Source organism: Pangasianodon hypophthalmus, chromosome 9 (genome assembly GCF_027358585.1).
Source record: "Pangasianodon hypophthalmus isolate fPanHyp1 chromosome 9, fPanHyp1.pri, whole genome shotgun sequence".
Lineage (NCBI taxonomy): Eukaryota > Metazoa > Chordata > Actinopteri > Siluriformes > Pangasiidae > Pangasianodon > Pangasianodon hypophthalmus.
In genome coordinates this window covers 26,222,122-26,243,881 of record NC_069718.1, presented here as the reverse complement: position 1 = coordinate 26,243,881, position 21,760 = coordinate 26,222,122, and the positions used below count along the sequence as shown (strand labels likewise).

At 39.6% G+C, this 21,760-nt stretch overlaps 1 protein-coding gene across 14 annotated transcripts in view; it reads left to right on the top strand.

Annotated features, from left to right (window-relative positions):
- The window catches only part of pkp2 (plakophilin 2), a 21,379-nt gene extending 1,708 nt beyond the window's left edge, over positions 1-19,671 (top strand). The window contains exons 2-15 of one of the 14 annotated variants that reach the window (XR_008302211.1): positions 2,161-2,219; positions 2,309-2,883; positions 3,062-3,203; positions 5,938-6,145; positions 9,307-9,484; positions 9,657-9,774; positions 9,992-10,162; positions 10,746-10,922; positions 11,458-11,611; positions 12,888-13,074; positions 14,760-14,847; positions 16,844-18,113; positions 18,179-18,217; positions 18,307-19,671. Coding sequence is in view for 1 of the 14 variants with exons in the window: in XM_026919812.3 (XP_026775613.3) it covers positions 2,161-2,219; positions 2,309-2,883; positions 3,062-3,203; positions 5,938-6,145; positions 9,307-9,484; positions 9,657-9,774; positions 9,992-10,162; positions 10,746-10,922; positions 11,458-11,611; positions 12,888-13,074; positions 14,760-14,847; positions 16,844-16,912 (2,126 nt within the window). In the remaining 13 variants the exon portion in view is untranslated. Of the gene's footprint in view, positions 1-2,160; positions 2,220-2,308; positions 2,884-3,061; positions 3,204-5,937; positions 6,146-9,306; positions 9,485-9,656; positions 9,775-9,991; positions 10,163-10,745; positions 10,923-11,457; positions 11,612-12,887; positions 13,075-13,191; positions 13,434-14,759; positions 14,848-16,843 lie in introns of all 14 variants that reach the window. The other 13 variants (XR_008302209.1, XR_008302212.1, XR_008302213.1 and 10 more) reach the window with 13 other exon arrangements.
- The last annotated feature ends 2,089 nt before the right edge of the window (positions 19,672-21,760 follow it).

Genomic DNA, 21,760 nt, shown 5'->3' with positions numbered 1-21,760 from the left:
CTTTTTTAACAGTTATTGGAATTGAAATGTACTTTTTACCCATTAATCTCATTTAAATTTAATCTACACACAATATTTAATATATAATAACAAAGTGAAAACATGTTTTTAGAAATGTATTAAAACTCAAAAACTTTCCCATTAAATGCATATACAGACTCTTGACTAAAGGCACTCTGGATTGAGCTGACTGCATCCTGTTTGCTTTGCTATCCTGAGAGCGCTCTAGAACTTGCCTGAGTCCAAATGTGGCAAATTCAATTGATTGGACCTGAATTAGAAAGGCACACACCTGTGTATATAAGGTCACACAATTTGCAGAGCATGTCAGGCCAGAAACCAAGCCATGAAGAGTAAGGAACTCTCCACAGACCTCTGCGATCATAAGGTCATAAAACCATTTCTAAAGCATTGAAATGGAAGAAGATATGTAATGGAACCACTAGAGCTCTTCCTAGAGACCCTGCGCGAAGGACAACCATCTCAGAAATACTCCATTAATCAGGCCTTTGTGGTGAAGTGTCTAGAAGGAAACCACTCCAGCATTTAAAGGTCTCTGAGACATGAAGAAAAAGATTGTCTGGTCTATTGAAACAAAAATGTAACTTTTGAACACCAAGCGAAACGTTTGGTGAAAACCTGGTGGAAAAACTGACTGAAGCATGGTGGTGGCAGCATCACCTGTAGGTTTTAGGGTTGCTTCTCAGCATCAGGGACAGGGAGACAGGTCAGAATTAAAGGAAATGCAGCTAAAAACAAAGAGGTCCTTGAAGAAAACCTGCTCCAGAGTGCACACAACCTCAGACTGGGGTGAAGGTTCGCCTTTCAGCACGATAACAACTCAAAGCATACAGCTACAGCAACGCTGGAGTGGCTTCAGGACAAGCCTCTGATTGTCCTCACCATTTAATCCGATTGAGATTGAGAGGATCTGCCAGGAAGAATGGGAGAAACTGCGGTGTGTAGAGCTTGTACAGAATTACCCAGGAGGACTTGGAGCCGTAAGTGCTGCCAGAGGTTCTTCTACAAAGTACTGAATAAAGGATCTGAATACTTATCTAACTTCTAGATTTCAATTCCTGATTTTAATGAATAGCTAAAAACTTGGTTTTATTTTTATGTAGATTTTTGTGCTTATGTAGTATTTTATGTAGATTGATGGCCAAAAAATTTGGTAAATTGAATCCATTTACATTAAATCTATAACACAATAAAATGTGGAGGGGTGTGAATACTTTTCAAACCCACTGTATATCTAGTTTTTCATTACATTCAAGCACTCTCTCAGCCAGCTTTGGTTTAAAGGCAAGCCTAGTTTTGGCAGACCGCCATCAGCTGCATAGCATTTGTCACATAAGTGTCAGGAGATGCATGTACATTGCAGAATGTCCCTGCTGTGACTCACGGCATGCTAGCTGGGTAGCAAGACTGAACTTCTGCTGCACTGGAAAAAAAGCTGATTGAATTAACGTAATTCAACTGCATAGATTGGTTTCACGTGCATGAGCTGCATTACATGTACACCTTTTGTTTTCGTACATCCCACATGATTTGATCGTGTATTTTCAAAGCCCTGAATAAAGTCGCTCACCCCAGCGCAGGATTGACCCCGGGGTCACTGAGGTAGTGAAGCAGCGATGTTTACTGCTGCACTGTTTTACCGCACACGCGTTAATCATGTTAGATTAATACTACAGTTATTTCTTCTCATCAGCGCTAAGATTTTATAACGTAATTGGAGCATGTTAGTACTACGGCTATTGATCACTCTCGCTCCGCATAATTCAAACTAGTAATTAATGAAACACGTTTTGATGAGAAACTACATAATTATGTAAAGTGTACATAATTCTTTTAAATCTGTGAAATACATGTTGTCTTAAATCTGATCGATCACATATTTCTTTTTTTTCAGTGTAACTAGACAATAGGACTCAGTCAGTGAGCTAAAAACTCCAGGCATCCCGGCAAAAACCTAACATTAGTATCAGCTTATTTATAGATTATAGATTATTTAATGTAAATTTCCACACCCATGACACTGACAGCATGGGACAAAGCAGAAGAATATTAATCAAAAACTAGACAAAAGTCTAGTATATGTTAGTTATGAATTTGTATTTGGCTCTTATTTGTTTCGCTCTGTGTCTAATTTCACAGGTAGTCAATCTAACAGCCAATTAACAAGTACCACACTTTTCAGAAGCAGCCCTATGAAGGTACAAGCTTGCTTTCTTTTTAAAAATAATATTCATAACAGCGTTTACGTCTTGCATGTAAAATGAAGCTGAAATCATTTTTGCTACAGGTATTCCGCTCTTTTGAGCATCCTGATGCTTCAGGACCGAACAGACCTATGGTTAGGATGACTAAGCCTCACTGGACGAGGCAGCGGTTTCCTCGGGGGAATGGAGGAGAGTACGGGATGATTAGGTACGGCTCATCAGGAAACAGCTTCAACTGGGGATCTGCAGGTTTTACTCTCCCTGTGATGCGATCCGTGTCTTCAGCCGACCGTCTCCACGGGACCTTCCCTTTGCAGAACTCTGCCTGTTCCAAGATGCTCCAAAACACTCGTCCGTTTGTTTCAGGCTGCTCTGCTACTCTTCAGCTTCCTAACAAGCCTGCCTATGAGGACAATCTTGACGATGTCTTCCTACCCGACACTTCACACATCACCCCACTAAGAGCAGAGCATCAGACGGTGTTTTGGGAGAAGCAGAATATTCCGAGAACACCCATTCAGCACGGAGATGCAGTGTGGGCAACACCGAACATCTGGCAGAGGCAGGAGACAGTGAGAAGACAACCCTCAGTGGTCAGCACACACACAGCGCAGATGGCAGGAGCCAAACAGCAAGAAGCAACAGCTGACACGCTGAAGTAAGGCGTGAGAATTTCAGTTCTTGCTAAGCTTTGGTTCTTGATTGGTTAAAAGACGTTTCCTGTCACACTGACGAGGAATAAAATTACTCACCAAGGGGTTTTAACCATTAAAAGACATTGTTGTTTGATAAGTATAAAATGTATATATGTGTGTATTTGGGTTTGTGCCACACAGGAGTGGAAAGCAAGCTGCGCCGATGACGATGACGATGAGGATGGCTGTAAATCTCTTGACTGAGAAGAACGAGGAAATGCAGATCTCTGCTGCAAACTTCATCCAAAACCAGTGCTTCAGCAGTGCAGATGCTAAGAAACAGGTGAGTAGAAAAGGGTGACTTGGGACTCGTCATTCGGTGTAATCTCACACTTTACAACTGCAATTCTTTACAAAAGGCATTCAAAGACATTTTCATCAGGAGAAGTTTGATTGAAAGGTTACACAGGAAGCACAAACGTCACATCAGTATCTACAGAACATCGCTTTCAAATCAGAGGCTTAATTCACCGAGAAAAAAAAAAGTGTCTTACTAAAACCCATAAATAAAAACCCAATTCATAACATTGTATTACAATAACACATTGTCATGATGCATTCATTCTTTAATGAATTGATTTCATTCATTCATTCATTCATTCATTCGCAGTACATCCAGAGCCGGTATTCCGGGAACACCGGGAAGATGTAAGGCAGGAATACACCAGTCCATTGCGGATATCATACTGCAATATCATATCAGATGTCAGTTATCATTAAAAAAAAAAATGTTGCTGAATTGTAATTCAAACAAAGTCTAAATGCTAACATAAGTATATGTTTGGATAATTATCAGTACAGAGGTGATTTTTAATTTACATTTACAATATACATTTAATGAGAGTATCAATTAATGCAAGTTGTTTGTGTTGCAAACTGTAGCTAAGAGTAGACACGGCTTTAGTTTGCATTCAGCATCTAAAAGAAATCTCAGAGCGTTCAGACGGTGTGTTTTCTGATTAATGGTCTGTAGTGTTAGACATAAAGCGTTCACACCGCGTCTGTGTGTTATAACTGCATCTGGCCAGGTAGTGTAGATGTCTACACCGCTTTCTCTCGAGGTACTACGACTCAGCTAAAGCTCCTCGAAACATCTAAACACTGCTTTACATTACGCAAAGTATTGTACAACTTTTAAAATAACATCAGTAAGTAATATCCTAAAAAGTCTCATTATACAGTGAGGGGAAGTAAGTATTCAGACATTTCAGTTTTGTTATTTATTTAAAAAATTAAACACGAAAAATGCAAACCCCATTTGCCATTTCTTTTCCCATAGCAGAATGAAAAAAAAAACCACACAACTCCATTTGCATTTACAGGCATGTAAGCATGCAACAACAGTGTCAAAAAACATCTTTTTGTCATTTCATGTTCTTCATCATATTGGTATTTCGTGGAAATAGGAAAAAAAGAAAATCCAAACTACACTTTGCAGTTTAATTTTCTTAATGAACTGCAGAATAGGTGCCAAAATTAAAACGGAGTTGTAATGCCTCCTTCTTCTGTTCTTTTTCATAGCATTAGGCTACATACCTGACAAAATGCAAATTAAAACATAAAATGGATAAATAAACTCAGTGGCAGAGTTTAAGTATGCGACGTCGTGTTCAGCATGGACGCTCTGTTAGAGACAAAACGAAAAGAGAAACACAAATGATCACTAGAGACAACTGCTGAACATTTACTTTTCATTTTCAAGTTCACCAAATATGCTGAGTAGCTATGGGCGTGGCTAAGACTTAGACCACGCCTACTCACGTTTCTGCGCTGAATGCGGAGGTAGATAAATGGAAACAATACAGAGGACGAGAGTGCAGCTTACAGCAGCGTGACGGAGATTAACAGAGCGAGCAGGTTGTCAGGACGAAGATTTTGTTTTATTAAAATATGAAGTGATACTTGATAGTCTTGGTGTTACCCAAGATCTCACCGACATGGAGGTGGATGGCGTTGAATAGCATGAAATTACTATTTAATTAATTAAATTACTACTGCAGTCTCACCATCACACACTCAGTGTGAAGCCGAGCTGTGACTATGGAAAGCCAAAAGGGTCACACGGAGTTTCACACAGTTTTGCCTGAAATTAAGAAATGTATGCATCTTAATTGATTTGTTTATTACTGTAACTATTTTATGCATTACATATTACATCATTGCTTTAATGCATATTGGATGGATTGTCTATTAAATATTAGATTACATTGGTTAAGTAGATTTTTTTATTGTAATAAAGCAGGTGTGTGGCACTGCCTGAAGTTGAATATTATTTTCACAAATTGAAAATTGTGTAGATTAATAATGTGCACACACTTAATTATAGGCATATGTCAGAATTACACCATACTGATGCACCATTTCATCTGTGAATTCAGTACATTTTAATCAAAACCAAATTGTGCATGCATGTTTTTGTTTTTTTTTTGTTTTTTAATCAGCTTTTCTATTTATACTAGCAGAGCCGCTAATTGGTTGAACACGTTTCTGATGTGGGTGTTAGCGGAAAGTTGTCGCGTAACCTGATTGGCTGATGGAGACTCGTCAGTGGAAAAACACACACATTCATGGATTGATTTTTCCAGCATGAGATGTTTGAGACACAGAAATGAATGAATGTTTCAGACTTGTGCTCCATGATGCTAAATTCAGTACAGCCAATTGCACAAATAAATAATAAGCAGGCATGTTTGTGTATTCCAGAGGTTTCGGTAAACCATTTATTTGTGCATCTTTTTTTTTTTTTCCCTTTATTTTCGTGTCTGTGATTTATTTTCAATTTATGCATTATCAGATGTTACCTCATAGCAGAACATTGATAAACAGAATAAACTTAGTGTTTATCTGTAAGTCATTGCCATAATACTCATCACTATATTTCAGTCAGTGGGAGATTCTGGCAGACAACACCATCTAATCTATATAACCCATACACCATAGACATTTATGACTGGTATTTAAATGTTTTTAATGATCTCTCCTCCACGCCCTCTCCTCTCCTCTCCTCCACGCTCCAGCTGTCTGTGCTGAATGGGATCCCGAAGCTTTTGGAGCTCCTGAACTCGGACAGCGGCGAGGTGCAGCAAGCCGCATCCGCTGCCCTGAGAAATGTCATCTACGAGAACAACGATAACAAGATGGAGGTGAAAGACCATGAAGGTATTGGTTTGATTCTGCGCCTGCTCAAGACAAACCGCGACGCTGAAACCCGGCGACAGCTCACAGGTCTGTAACACTCCAGTTTTCATTCACGAGTTCAGACATATTCATAAATCTACCGCCCAGTTACATTACATGGGATGGATTTTATTACAGAAAACCGTGTGTTTACGCAGTAACCCTGCGTCTGTGTGGTTAATCTGTAACAAGGCAATCATATACACTTTAATAGGAACACCTGTACACCTGCTCATTCATGCAGTCAGCCATAAGCATAAAATCATACAGGTACAGGTTAAGAGCTTCACAGCAAAGTGTGGGAAAAGTGTGATCTCTGTGACTTTAATCGTGGCGTGGTTGTTGGTGCCAGATGGCTGGTTTGAGTTTTTCACAAACTGCTGATCTCCTGGGAATTTTACACACAACAGACTCTAGAGGAAAGATACGATAACACAAATAATCACTCTTTACAACCGTGGTGGGCAGAAAAGCATCTCAGAACACACAACATGTGGATGAACCTTGAGGTGGATGAGCTACAACAGCAGAAGACCACATCAGGTTCCTCTCCTGTCAGCCAAGAACAAGACTCTGAGGCTACCATGGGCACAGACTCACTGAAACTGGACAGCTGAAGACTGGAGATCTTACTATAGTCTTCCTGTCAGCTTGAACCAGTCTCATCATTTTCCTCTGATCTCTCTCATCAGCAAGACATTTCTGTCCACAGAACTGTCGCTCACAGGCTGTGTTTGTTTTCTGTCTGAACTCTAGAGACTGCTGTATGTCAAAAGCCCAGGAGATCAGCAGTTTCTGAGATAATTTCTGATTTTTGATGTTACCTGAAGCTCTTGACCTATTATCACGTTACATGGTTTTATGTACCACATGACAGGTGTTCCTATTAAAGTGGTATGAGTGGAGGTACGTTGCTATATATGCTAGATAGCACTTTGGATTTCATATAACTTTGTAGCCTTACATGGAGCCAATCACAAGTCAGTTTGGAAATGAAGCAACTCAGAGTTTGAACTTGACCCCTCGAAGTATTCATGATTACTTGGTCTCACTGTTTGTCCAGCGTGCAGCTCTTTAAAGACTGTCCATGATTGCCAGCTTCTTTTAACATGTCCTAGTACATTTTCTGCCCTAATGTAGTCATTTCCAATCCCTAAGGCAGTTCTCATTTCTCAAAGCAAGGTGAGGGCTAACATATGCTTCCTTTAAGACACATGAGGCCATCACATGCGATGTCACAGGATAGCCAGTAGTGCACAGTGGACATCTGTGATTGGCTTGCGTGACACTAATCCACAGAAGGAGAGGGAGAGGGACACAACGTCAATCTTTCCACCTACAGAGGTTTAACCACAGGCCGTGTATGCTGTGGCATTGTCAGCATTCAAACGAACAATTTTCCTGTGACAAGAAGAATTAATAAAAAGTAATCATCCCCTTCAGTCCCACTTCAAAGATTGTGGCAGCATCTGGACTTTATTCAAACGCTAATGAAATTAAGTTCGTTTTTTCCAATTGCATTTCCTTTGTGAATGTAAATGATGTGGAGTAAATGTGCGTGCCAAGCATGAATTTGCATTTGCATTTTCATGTGCAATGTAAAATCCATTTTCAGTATTTTTCCACCAGTATGAAAGAGTGATAGCGTAACACCGTTTGCAGTAAGTGCATCCTTGATGTCATGATTCGTCTCTGCCATAATTAGAATGCTTCTGCAATCTTGTTTTCTGTTGCATTTTCACTATCGATGAGACACAATTCTGTAGGTGGTGAAACTCAAAAATACTTGCCTGTTGTTTCGAGCTGAAGTAATAATACTGGTTGGGAAACTCTGTAGTTGTCACAACGCCAATACTTACTGACATTGTCTTCGCATACTTACATGAAACGACTGAGAGGAACACGGTGCTATCAGAGGAGCTGCTAACTATTCTTATGAATCAAACTCAAAGCAAGTATGAAAATAACTTTCAGTATTTGAAGAAGTGGAGCACAACAATGAGGACCTGCACCTGCATATTAAACTTTCATTATGATACAGTTTCACTGAAACTTCCTTTGCCTTTCAGATGTGGCAGCCATTGTTCGTAACACCTGATAACACCTTTTTCATTAGAATGTGACTTATCATCTGGGAAGTGCAATAATAATAATAGTAATAATACCTGAATAAATGATCATTTGATTAAACATCTGGACTGTGCTGGTATACAGTTCATATCCTAAACATGATCCAGAATTATTCGTTGCACAGCAGCTCAGATAGTTATACAGAGTGACAAATTAAAGGAAAAACCAACATAAAGTGTCTTAGTAAGGTTTTGGGTCACTACAAGCCACCAGAACCGCTCGGTGTAAATGCTACAAGTCTCAGGAGCTGTACTGGACGATGAACACCATTTTTTTTCCAAAAGATATTCCCTGAGGTGATGTTTTGATGATGATGGTGGAGAGCTCTGTCTACCACGTCGCTCCCAAAGGTGTTCCAGTGGGTTGAGATATGGTAACTGCGAAGACCACAGCATATGATTTACATAATTTTCATCCTCATTAAACTATTCAGAGAGCTCTCGTGCTCAGTGGAGTTCATTTTTCAGACTCCACTCCACTCCTGTCAGGGTAGAAACGTTTCATCATAGGATAAAGATGATCACTCAGAAGTTTGTATTGATTTTTTATCTAAAGTGGACCCCTAACATCATAACAGAGCCACTGTTTTTTTCCTTTAATTTGTCACCTATCTGTATATGATCGCTTTCAGGGTGTTTCCACATGTAGTTCTTTTGAAATGAAGCGTACTCAGTGCTGTTAAAGAGGCACTCCGGCGAAAAATGATATTTTAATCACTGCCCTGTCTTCTTGTCTTTAAGCCAGAAGTCATGGTAGCGAGATGTTCCCGTTTTAGTACGGAGATATACACCTCCAGGTAATCCCATATTGTGTAGAAAGTAGCTTTGGAAATACTAAAGCTGTTAGAAGGCGGAGCTTGTAGGTGAGAGCATTTGAATCTCTGCTTTTCCTTATTCTGGGACTGAAGCCAGTATCTGCTCTGGCTGTTTACTTAGGAACTAGACACATTCCACAGCATGGAGTATTCCAGAGGGTTTGTTTGTAGATACACGGATACAAGAGAGAGTTTATGAACGTAAACCTTGTGGATCTGAAGACTACTGTTTTTAAGCTTGTCGTATGTGGTGGATTTCCCTCAGGGTTGCTGTGGAACTTGTCCTCTCACGACATGCTGAAGGAGCAGCTAGGCAGAGAAGCTGTAAAACCCCTCACTGACACCGTCCTTGTTCCCTGCTCGGGTATCACCGAGGGCGAAGAGCCCAAACTGGAGCTACTGGCAGATCCTGAGGTCTTCCTTAATGCTACAGGCTGCCTGAGGTGAGTGTGTGTGTGTGTGTGTGTGTGTGTGTGTGTGTGTGTGTGTGTGTGTGTGGGTGTGTGGGTGTGAGACTCAAGCATGGGTCATGACAGGAAGAAGTGCAGTTGTGAGTACTGCTCATGCATCTGATGAATTTATGGTTGTTTTCTCATACACATATTTCATTCGTAGAAACGTGAGTTCAGCCGGACCCAATGCACGCAAGGCCATGAGAGACTGTGATGGCCTCATCGACTGCCTTGTTTATTATGTCCGTGGAACCATTGCAGATTATAAACCAGACGATCAGGTATTTTCTAACTGCGTCAACGATTATTTCACGGTAAAACATTTACCCGAGGTCGTGTCTGTTTGATTCTGTTTATAGTAAACCTCAGGAATAAGCTTCTGTCCGTATGCTGGTTTTGTGTCAAACTATAGTTTTTAATAGTGCTTCATCTGTTTTGACTCAAAAACATTTTTCCTTCCATCTCTGTGGAATGTTTATGATGTTTTCTCCTCTCCAGGCCTTAGAAAATTGCGTGTGCATCTTGCATAACCTCACCTATCAGTTTGAGTGCGAGGTGTCTGAACCGATCAGGCCAGTGGTGCAGGAGTCCAGACAGAGCGCTGCTGCCGAGACCCAGAGACCCGGCTGCTTGGTTATGAGGAATGCCAAACTCTCTGAGGCAGACGACGTTAGTCATTTTTCTTTCTTTGCAAACTTCCATAGAAATAACCCAAAGCCAAATGTCTTTATTTAAATAAATAGTTCCTTTTTGTTAGTTTTTCCACTCTCTTCAGAGTTTGATGTGCAAATTTTGCTTCCCCTTTTTTTTTACGTCTCACTACGTGCCAGAGTTGTGCCAGGGCTCCAAGCACTCACACAGCCATTCATGCACTCCTAGGAGCAATATAACTGGGAGGAAATCAGAGAACCCACAAGAAACCCATGCATGGGGAGAAAATGTGAAACTACACACACACACACACACACACACACACACACATACAGTAACCCGAGCTCAGGATTGACTCAGGGACCCTGGAGCTGTGACATGGTAAACAGTTTCTCATTATAATAACATGAGTCCGTGTGAGAACGTGGAGTTTCAGGAGTGTGTGTTCTCACCATGAACATATGGGTTTCCTTCTAGTTCTCTAGTTTTCCTCCGACTTCCCAAAAAACATGCCAGATTGACTGCACTAAATTGCTCCTAGGTGTAAGTGCTTTTTAGAGATTGTTTTTAGAATGACTGCTGTTGCTGCTTTGTATTTTAGCACTCAGAATCCGAATGCCCTCTGCTGGAGGAGAAGTGTAACCCGCGCGGTGTGGAGTGGCTGTGGAGCAGCATCACCATCCGCATGTACCTGTCACTGCTCGCCATCAGCAAGCGCCAGCTCACACAGGAGGCGTCCGTAGGAGCCATGCAGAACCTGACGGCAGGAAACGGAGGGGTAAAACCTGCATTTTCACTGTGTGTGTTTACGTACAAGGTACCGCAGTGCTCGAGTCCACCAGTTCGCTCTTCATGTTACGGAGGTGACATAATTTCATAAGAAAAATACCTGTAAACACTGAGGTTCATTCTGGACTTCAGACTCGGTTTATATGCCAGAATGTACATTTAGATAAGACTTTGTTTATCCCAGAGGGAAACATTGAGAAGAATCTAGTGATCCAGAACAGTGTCTAGAAAAATAAAATATATATATATATATATAAAAAAGACAAAATAATATAAAAATTAAGGAATGTATAAAGTACATCAAATAAGATAGAGAAAAATAAAATAAATGTAATTATAAATTGTTAATTTAATAACATAATGTAATTATTCTGGTTCTTATCAGTTGAAAAGCTTACAGATAAAGTATTACACACACTGAAGTCTTAGCCAGATTAGATAGGTCTTTCAAATAACCAGTGATTCAGATAAAATAAACATGGTTCAGTGTTAGTACAAGACTAACGATTTCTGATGGCGTTCAGGTGTCACAAGCCATGGCACACACCATCGTGCAGAGAGAAGGAGGCCTGCAGCAGGTGAAGAGGGTGCTGCAGGAAGCGGAGGAGGATGTGAAGAGAGCCTCAGTGAGTCTGCTGAAAAACATGTCACGCTACAAGGAGCTCCATTCTGACATCAGTAAGCATTTCGCCAGCATCGCACACACACTCGCACACACACTCGCGCGCACACTCGCGCGCACACTCGCACGCACACTCGCACGCACACACAATTGCGCACACACTATGGGAGTCCAGACAGGCCAGACGGTATTTCTATTTTTTTTTTTTTTTTTTTTTTTTTTTTGCTTGTGATCTCAAGATAACAAACGTTGTTTTTACAAGATCACAAATAATTTTTCTCACATGGCGAAATGTGGTATTGAGCATACATACTGCACATCCGAGAGCGTCTTAACAGAACACAGCTGGTACAGAGTTACGGCCTTACAGCCCCAAATTTTCCCTTATAATCAAGTACATCTATCTATCCATGTATCTATCTATCTATCACAGGTTTGTCCAGTCTGATCCACAAAGGGCCAGTGCAGGTTTTCATTCCAATCAAACAGGAGCCACACCTGATTCCACCTGTTTAATCAGTTGATCTCGGCTTTCACTAGACTCAGGTGTGGCTTCTGCCTGGTTGGAATTAAAACCTGCACCCACACCGGCTCTTTCCAGATACGATTGGACTGATCTATCATCTATGTATGTATGTATGTATCTATGTATCTATCTATCTATGTTTATCAGCGCTAGACCATTTTCAGATTGGTGTCAGTCAGAAATCTGTAGCTATACCATCATGAACCCCATCAAGATCCTGAACACGTGGTCAGTTTCAACGCCAGTCAGTTTAAGGGACTGGGACGTCTCCATGGTTAGTTAGATAGACAGACACATAGATAGACCGTTAGATAGATAGATAGATAGATGTAATTGATTGATCCCGAGCGGGAAATTTTGGAAAAATGTAGCCAAACGTCACACAGTCACCAGAGCTCAGGATTAAACCCACACCGTTTGGGGCTGTAAGGCCGTAACTCTGCCACTGCACCGGCTGCTTTCTGTTAAGATGCTCCCTGATGTATAGTATGTATGCTCGATAACCCATTTCGACATGTGAACGTTTTTGTTGTGATCTGAAGATTAAAAAAAAAAAAAAAGAAATGGCCTTTCTGGACTTCCGTACACACACGGATACATAGATGAATACTAATAATTTATAGCTTGATAATTTATAATTTATAATGCTTGTTCTGTCATCTTTTGTCGTCATTGCTTTTACATCACATAGTTACTACAGAGTTTCTGTATTTTTTCTGGTTTCTGATATAGAAAAAAAACATTTTCGGCACGTTTCACATGAAACTTTGTTGTGATATGTCCCAATGGTTTTGAATGCGCTTTAGTTAAACAGGTGTTGCCGGAGCTGGTTTCCATGCTTCACGCTTCAGACACGGATTCAGCGCAGCCTGGTGACGTCACATCCATCTGTCAGATTCTCAACAACCTGAGCCAGGCGTCCGTACAGAACGCACGCGCTGTTCTCAACAACGGCGTCCTTCCCAGGATCATCAAGATCAGCAGCAAAGAGAGGTAGCCCATCTCTCCAACAGAAACACTCAGTTAATACACGTATACTATAAAAAAAAAAACAATAAAAAAAAAAAGTTTCTCACTGTTTGATTTCATGAATGTCCCTGTTAACTTTAGACTCAACGAACAGTTGAGATGGTCCAATTCAGCTCAGCGTGGAACAGCTTTCTTGTGAACATCTTTATTGCAAACCCAATCAGATATAGACTGAAAATGAAAAAAACCAATCCAATCAACAAACTATATCCAAAACCATCAGTAATGGATGTTTATTTTAATTTTCATTCCTCGGCTTATCAACCAGTGACGTAAACTTTCTTGCTTACAAAGGGCTGGATAAACACCAACATGCCTGAACGGTGAGAACAGTTACTGCTTCGTCATTAATGATTAGCTTATGGCTATAAAAAGACACATTGTTTCGAAGTGGAGAATAAGTGCATACTTCTCACTTCGCTAATCAGACCAGAGAGAGTAAAATTTAAAAAAAAATGTAGAAGTCTTTCCTTTCTCAGTGAGCTGCCTTTACCTAAATAATTAATATTTCAATTTATATTTGAATTGCATATGATTTATGGAAGCCGTGAGGGTTCGAAAAACGACAGCAAGTTTTTTATACATTTTGTGCTTCTGCTACAGTAATTTTCTTGGTTCTGTCACCTGGAACACTTGGGTCCGGGTCCGAGCCGCGGTCTGCCAGCTGATGAACCCCACTTTATCTAAAGGCTTTATAGCAGGATTCATAGTTTAACAAAAACACAGACCAATTGATCTACCACGAAAAGAAAAATATAATCACCTAAAATTTTGAGCACATGGAGCAACAAGACAGATAAGAATAAAGAATAACGTGAGTTAGCTGAGTCAAAGCTTGTTCTCCCAGTGGGTGGGGCTAAAACCCGTGAGCCCCCTTTACACAGAGCATCCTACTGCAGCACACCTCACCTTTTAGCAGTCTTCCTTAAGACACATGGTCCTTTGTCTAGCTTTAGTTCAAGTTACCTCGTAAGTGAGAAGTTCAGAAGAACTAGCAGCTAGCAGCGAGGAGTGATGTATATTTTCCTCCTCAGAACAGTGAACTGTAGAGTCAGTGTTACAGATTTAACACGTGAACGTGTCTGTGTGTTGATGGATCTAAAGCAACTTAAAGGTACTGCGTTTACTGTTCATTCTGCGAGCGGCCATGTTGATTTGACATCACTTGCTGAACTCAGGGTCGAGAAAACCATCCCGAGCTCCCGAATAGGAATTCTGTGTTTTCTCTGGATTTTCCTAATCTGAGTTCAGAGAATTAGGAGTTACGATCGTCAGTCACATGCAGCATTACACAAGCCAGACTTACTGATAGGCTTCCTCTCTTAAATAACGCCTACTTCTGCGACGAATCGGAAATCTGTGTAAAACCCACCAATTAAAGGGATCTGCTAATCTTTATATCTATCTTTGGCTCGCTCCAGGTCATGAATGCAAATGTTTGTAGCTTTCCACACACTAATTCCTCTAATTACTGGGCTCAGTTAACTGGAAGGGACTAATTTGCTACTTAATGATTAAAATGCAGGCACTAGAGCAAAAGCTTTCACGTTACTTGTACGAGCTATCTCATTCAGTAGTTAAAAAGACTAAACCAAGCTTTATCTTCATTGATTTTCATTTTTGTAAATTTTGTGTTACACATGGTGTAGGCACGGATCCTCGAAGGCTGGCCAGGCTGCTAGTGTTCTGCTGCACACTCTGTGGAGATACTCCGAGCTTCATGGTAGCTACAAGAAGGTCAGTAAGTCTGAAGTTCAGGCAAATACCGCTTCATATCTATACACTCCTGGGCAGAAAAAAAAAAACAGACCAAGCACAAAATGGCAAATATGAAGCTTTTAATGGTCTTAATAACAAATCATTGGTGAGAAAATGAGCAGGAATGAAACAGATGCACTCCTGAGAGCTCCTGTGCCTCCATTTGCTGGTTTCCTTTTGCTGCAGTGAACTGTTTGTTTGGGGAAAAGCTAGAAACAGGGAAATTCACTTCTATAGTCTTCTTGTACACAAAGGTAAAATCATGATAATGATTAAAATGTTTGATGTAAAATTCAAACTACGACGTTTTTTCCTTAAAAGATTAGTGATTATTTGGTTCTCTGCTGCACCTGATGCAGCTCATCAAGAGCCACAAGGTTTAAACATTTAAAGAAATTAAAGGGAAAAGCTCTCGCATACTAACTTCCTTTATCTATTAGTTTAATTCTTGATAATTTCCTGACCAATGATTTGTTGTTAAGACCATTAAAAGCTTCATATTTTGCTATTTTGTGCTTGGCCCATTTTTTTTTTGCCCAGAAGTGTAGAACATGGACAGATATATTGCACTGCAATTATATATTGCGAACGCATCATATTAAGACACATTTGTGCACCAGTTAGAGATCTGGTCTGCATTAATTTTGAGTTATTGTGGGTTGATTATTATTATTTTTTTATTTTTTTATTTTTTTGCAGTCATCACACTTACACCATGATTTCTTTGATAAAAGACTCACAGAAAACCTGTCTGAAAATAGAGTCAGTGTGATCACAACCACAATAAAAAGTAGTTGTTTGGTATTTTTTTTCAAGTTATTGCATTATTGCAATTAGGGGTGGGGCAATATATCAAAATATCATATCACTATACTAGAAAACATTTCTACAATATATGATATAAAGGTTTGAAAACAAACTGCAAGTAAAAAAAGGTCATGCTGCATTCAAAAAAAAAAAACCCTTAAAAAACTGAGATTCATGATATTTTAACATCTACGGAAAAAAATTAACACTGAAAAGGAAAAATAAAAAATTCTGTAAAATGGTTAACAGCTTGCAATTATACAAAAAGATTTGAAACTGTAAAAAAATGTTAACATTAAACCAGTGAAATGTTAACATTAAATCAGTTCATAACTGTAAGTTAAAAAAACATAAAAATGTTAGAAGATTTCATGATGCACAGGATATTTCAGAAAAAGTTCACTGTGGCATAATTTATCATGATATCGATCATATATGATCATATTGCCCAGCGAGAATTGCAATACTGTGACGGTGTGATTGCGATTGTGATGAGCATACGATAATAGCATGCTTATTTTGCTCAGTATTGAAATTAAAACAATTTATTACAATTATTCAACCAGTTTGTGAACAAAACAGTTTCACAGCACGTTATTATGAACTTTTGAGATTTTTTTGAGACTGCTCAATAGTTTCATTTATTCATCTGTGGCTGAATTTGTCTAGGGATGTGTAGATGCATAAGATGTGTTGTGCTCATTGCACTGTGTCCGTGTAGTACACAGTTATAGAAGGGAATGATTTATAATGGCACTATCCGTGTCACCCAGATGAGGATGCGTTCCCTTTTGAGTCTGATTCCTCTCAAGGTTTCTTCCTCATTTCATCCCGGGGAGTTTTTCCTCACCACCATCACCTCTGACTTGCTCATTAGGGATAAATTCACATTATTTACAATTTATTTTGGTTTAATTTGAATCTATTTATTTCTATAAAGCTGCTTTGTGACCATGTCCATTGTTAAAGGCGCTAAACAAATAAAATTGAATTGAATAGTTTTTTTCTCGAATAAAGCTGCCGGTGCGTGCAGTCTCAAGTCTCAGTGTTTTGTGAATCAGAGAAGTGAACTGGTCAGTGCACTCGCAGTGGGTGTGCGCTGTTTTTAGCTGTATTATTATTAATGTATTATAGAACTGATTCTTTAATTTGTGGACACCTGTTGCAGGCTGGTTACAGGAAGACAGATTTCATCAACAACAGGACTGTGAAGGCGGTGAATTCAGCTCGTAACTGACCTCAAGTGGAAAACTGGAGAAGTGCACTAACGGAAAGACTCCACCAATAACAAGGACTAGTTAAGACTCATTTTTACTGAACTGCACTTTTCTTTTTCTTTTTTTTTTCTTTTTTTCTCAGAAATGTCATTCTGGTGCTCTGCTCCTGTGTAAGGGCATCTCTTACAGGGTAGAACTGGACTGGGCTTTATATCCTACTGCTGAGAAAAACACATCAGTGACTACATCTCGGATGGCTTGCAAGTCATTCTGCTGCATTCAGTCATCGTTTTGCGTTTGCGCATCCACCGTTAACAGCAAATGGGGTACATGATTGCCTCGGGTTTGCGTTTCAACCATGCGGAGGCTGCCGTGTTCCTGTGCTACATGAATCCTAGTCCAAAATCATCCAAAAATTATCCAGGTGATGGTTAAAATAATCCATTGATAGCTCATTGACAATTTAAAACCTTCCGTGTAAAAGCTTAAACAGGAATAAACCCATAGAGTTAATTTCACTCGGACTGAACTCTGTGGGTTTATTCCTGTTTAAGCTTTTACACGGAAGGTTTTAAATTGTCAATGAGCTATCAATGGCCTGATCATGACACACACTGACCAACATGACGAGTGGCCCCTGTGAGGAAACAGTCTGTGTACATGGGGGGAAAAAGGAAACAAGATGTTTAACGTAGTTTTTTGCATTAAAACGTAGTATTATAAAACGCTCCCAGATTTCTCCTTTGCTTATTTTTCATCATTTCAGATTCAGAAGCGTATCAGCAAGAAGTAAGACTACATGCTTTTTAAAAGTAGCAGGAGGGTAGCAGTAATGGAGGACAATCAGCAGGTTTGCCAGGTGTCGCAATTTAAGAATATTTTGATCACCCAAAATTTATTTCTGCATAAGTTGATCCCATTTTTATCATATATTTTAATTCATTAATTTGCTATTTTAGTGTGTGCCAGGAAAAACAAAAATATTTTTTAAAAAAGCTATTTCTTTGTTTTCCATTTTCATTTCAGAACAAAAACAAATGAACGCAGCGTGCACGGATTAGAAACTAAATTTAAGTTACCAATTCTAAAAAGATTTATAAATTCATCATAATTAAATAAACGAAAAAATAATTTTTGTTAATAACTGGGTAACGTGCCGAGGTAACGTGGAAGCCGTGCCGAGTAACGTACCGAGGTAACGTGCCGTGGTAACGTGCCGAGGTAGCATATTGAGGTAGCATATTGAAGAGCATATTGAGGATAGCGTGCCGAGGTAACGTGCCGAGGTAACATGCCGAGGTAGCATATTGAGGTAGCATATTGAGGTAGCATATTGAAGAGCATATTGAGGTAGCATATTGAGGTAGCATATTGAGGTAGCATATTGAAGAGCATATTGAGGTAGCATATTGAGGTAGCATATTGAGGTAGCATATTGAAGAGCATATTGAGGTAGCATATTGAGGATAGCGTGCCGAGGTAACGTGCTAATGGTGCATCCAGCGGAGTTGTGTTTACCATACCCCACTTCCTGAGTCTAAATTTTCTAATTATTTTAGAATTCCTGCACTGACACAGAGCTGACATTTCTCAGCATTTAGCTGAACTGAAATTGGGTTCCTGGTTGATACTCAGTAATTTAGTAAAAAGTGCAGATTTAGGGAAAGTGTCGATGTTCCTGATGCTTTTCTCTTGTTAGCACTGGCATCTGTATACAACACTTAATGGCTACATGCTAGCTTAATCATTAGCCTCAGTCACTGTCTAGTTCATGATCTCCATATTTACTAGTTGCTTAGCAAAAGCTTCTTGTGGTTATAACCACTCAAACTGAGAGCACACACACACACACACATCAGCTTCAGACATGACTTGATGTCTCCAAGTACAGCCTTCGTAGGCAGCGTTTTTCATGTTCCAAACACACCTTAACGTTTGCGTTCACACGCTAGAAGCAGGAATTGATTCATTCTGTTTAACTCCACAAAGCTTTGCCCCAGACGCTGAAAACCTTCTAGAGTTAAATTGTTGTTCATTGTGTTCTGTATTTTTATTTTGTTTTAAAATGATTTAAAATATGTTTACTACTTGTTCTCCTTTTTAATAGTTTTATACAAATTAAATGTTAGGTATGTGTTTCTAACACGTGTGTATGTTAGAGTCATGAGTGTTTCCCCTTAGTGTGTAATGTTTGCAGTACGTTAGTGTATTATTTATTACACGTAGCACGATATGCGTGGACGTCCCAAGCAGCTCCAGCGCATGTGTTCCAGCAGTGGGGCGTCTGTCCAGCAGTCAGCGAGAGAAAATGCGACTTTACTTAAGCCTGCTCGGTGGTCTGTATCGAACATGAAGTAAAAATAAATCTGTTTGTAAATGCAATTGCACTTAATATTTTGTAGGTGTTTTTTTTTTTTTTTTTTTTTTTTTTATAACAACATGCAGGAATGTAAAAGTATGTAGCAAGGAGACACTTAAATCTTTTTATTAATTACATTACTGAGGTCAAATAATGTTAAAGGCAAATTAAATCCAAAAGTACATGCACCACTGCTGATTCATTAATGAAATAAATTCGAAAGTAAATGCTTTCAGCTGAAATTTATGTATGAGAGAAAAATGAGGTTGTCTTTTTTTTTTTTTTTAAAGATTTAAAAGAAAATGTAGAAATGTCTGAACAGTTTATGCGCAGTGCTCCCCTTTGCTGCAGTGGATAATCTCACATGGATACTGTAGATTTGTAAATGCTGCTTTAATAATAAACGCAGTCCTGTGTTTATCCCGAGTGCTAAATTTGTGTGTAAAAACCACCAGTATACACAAGACAATTGCTATTTATCACACGTGTGTGTGCACACAGCTGTACGTAATGGATGTTCATAAGTCCCAAACATTCATTTGCATGGAGCCGTGCTCATTTGCGTAAATCTGTTCTGCAAAATAGTAATGGAAGACCTTCTGATGGCATTAAAATCCCTCGTTATTGCTATCTGAACACGTGTTTATGATATGAATGCGTGTGTTTTGTTGCTTGCAGAGATCAACTAAAATCGATTGAAGAGTCGCTCATCACTGTCAGTAAAGAGGATGAAGCTGCTCATGCTAAACTCTTCAAGCAAGGCATGATCAGTTACCGTCTGCATCATTAGGCAGTCTTTAGACCTGCCTTTTATATGATTACGCTTCACCTTTCATCTGTGTCAGCTTTTTGCACCTTGTTCTGAGCACCAAGTTAGTCAATACTGTCGGTTATCCTTACACGATAGACAATTCTCAACTTACTGCACCATAATCTTATTTATTTCATTAAACTTCATTTCCATTTGCATCATACTGTTTTTCTTTTACCTGTACACTGTTAACTTATTGCACCAGAACCTTATTACCTCATTTAACTTATTTGCTTATCAAATAAATCACATTCTATGCATAGAAACGTGTGTATGCACAGTTGAGGCCCGTGGTGTCATCTGTTTGAGTCTGGTGACTCTTAGGGTTTCTTCCTCATGTCTTCTCAGGGAGTTTTTCCTCACCACTGCTGCCTCTGGCTTCTTCATAAGGGATCTACAGTCAGGTCCATAAATATTGGGACAGTGACACAGTTTTGGTAATTTTGCCTCTGTACACCACCACAGTGGATTTGAAATGAAGCAGTCAAGATGTGACTGAAGCGTAGACTTTCAGCTTTAATTCAAGGGATTTAACAAAAATATTGCATTAACCGTTTAGGAATTACAGCCATATTTTACAGAGTTCCTCCATTTTCACAGGCCCAAAAGTAATGGGACAAACAAATTTAATCATAAATATTAGGATTATTTTTATTACTTGGAGGTAAATCCTTTGCAGTCAATGACTACCTGAAGTCTGGACCCCATGGGCATCACCAAATGCTGAGTTTCCTCCCTTGAGATGATTTGCCAGGTCTTTACTGCAGCCATCTTCAGTTGCTGCTTGTGTGTGGGTCTTTCTGACTTCAGATTTGTCTTCAGTAAGTGAAAAGCAGCTCAGTTGGGTTGAGGTCAGGTGACTGACTCGGCCATTTAAGAACATTTAATTTCCAAGCTCTTGGGCTGCTTTCACAGTATGTTTTGGGTTGTTATCCATCTGTACTGTGAAGCGCTGTCCTATCAGTTTTGCAGCATTTGACTGAATCTGAGCAGAAAGTATAGCTCTGTACACTTCAGAATTCATCCTGCTACTTCTATCAACAGTCACATTATCAATAAACCCCAGTGACCCAGTTCCACTGGCAGCCAAACATGCCCATGCCATAACACTGCCTCCACATGTTTGACGGATGATGTGGTATGCTTTGGATCATGAGCCCTTCCTTTCCTTCTCCATACTTTTCTCTTCCCATCATTCTGGTACAAGTTAATCTTGCATCAGAACTGGTCAGGCTTTTTTTAGAGGTTTTTTAGCAAAGTCTAATCTGGCCTTTGTGTTCTTGAGTGTTACCAGCGGTTTGCATCTTGAGGTAAACCGTCTGTATTTACATTCATGAAGGTGGCTCTTGATTGTAGACTTTGACAATGATAGGCTTACGTCCTCCAGAGTGTTCTTGACTTGGCTAGATGTTGTGAAGGGGTTGTTCTTCAATAAGAAAAGAATTCTGCAATCATCCACTTTAGTTGTTTTCTGTGGTCTCCCAGGCCTTTTGGTGTTGCTGAGCTCACCAGTGCATTCCTTCTTTTTAAGAATGTACCAAATTGTTGATTTGGCCCTCCTAAAGTTTCTGCTATCTCTCTGATAGGTCTGTTTTGGTTTTTCAGCCTAATGATGGCCTCCTTCACTTGCATCAACACCTCTTTGGACAGCATATTGAGAGTTCCCATGAACAGCTACCAAATGCAAATTCAACACTT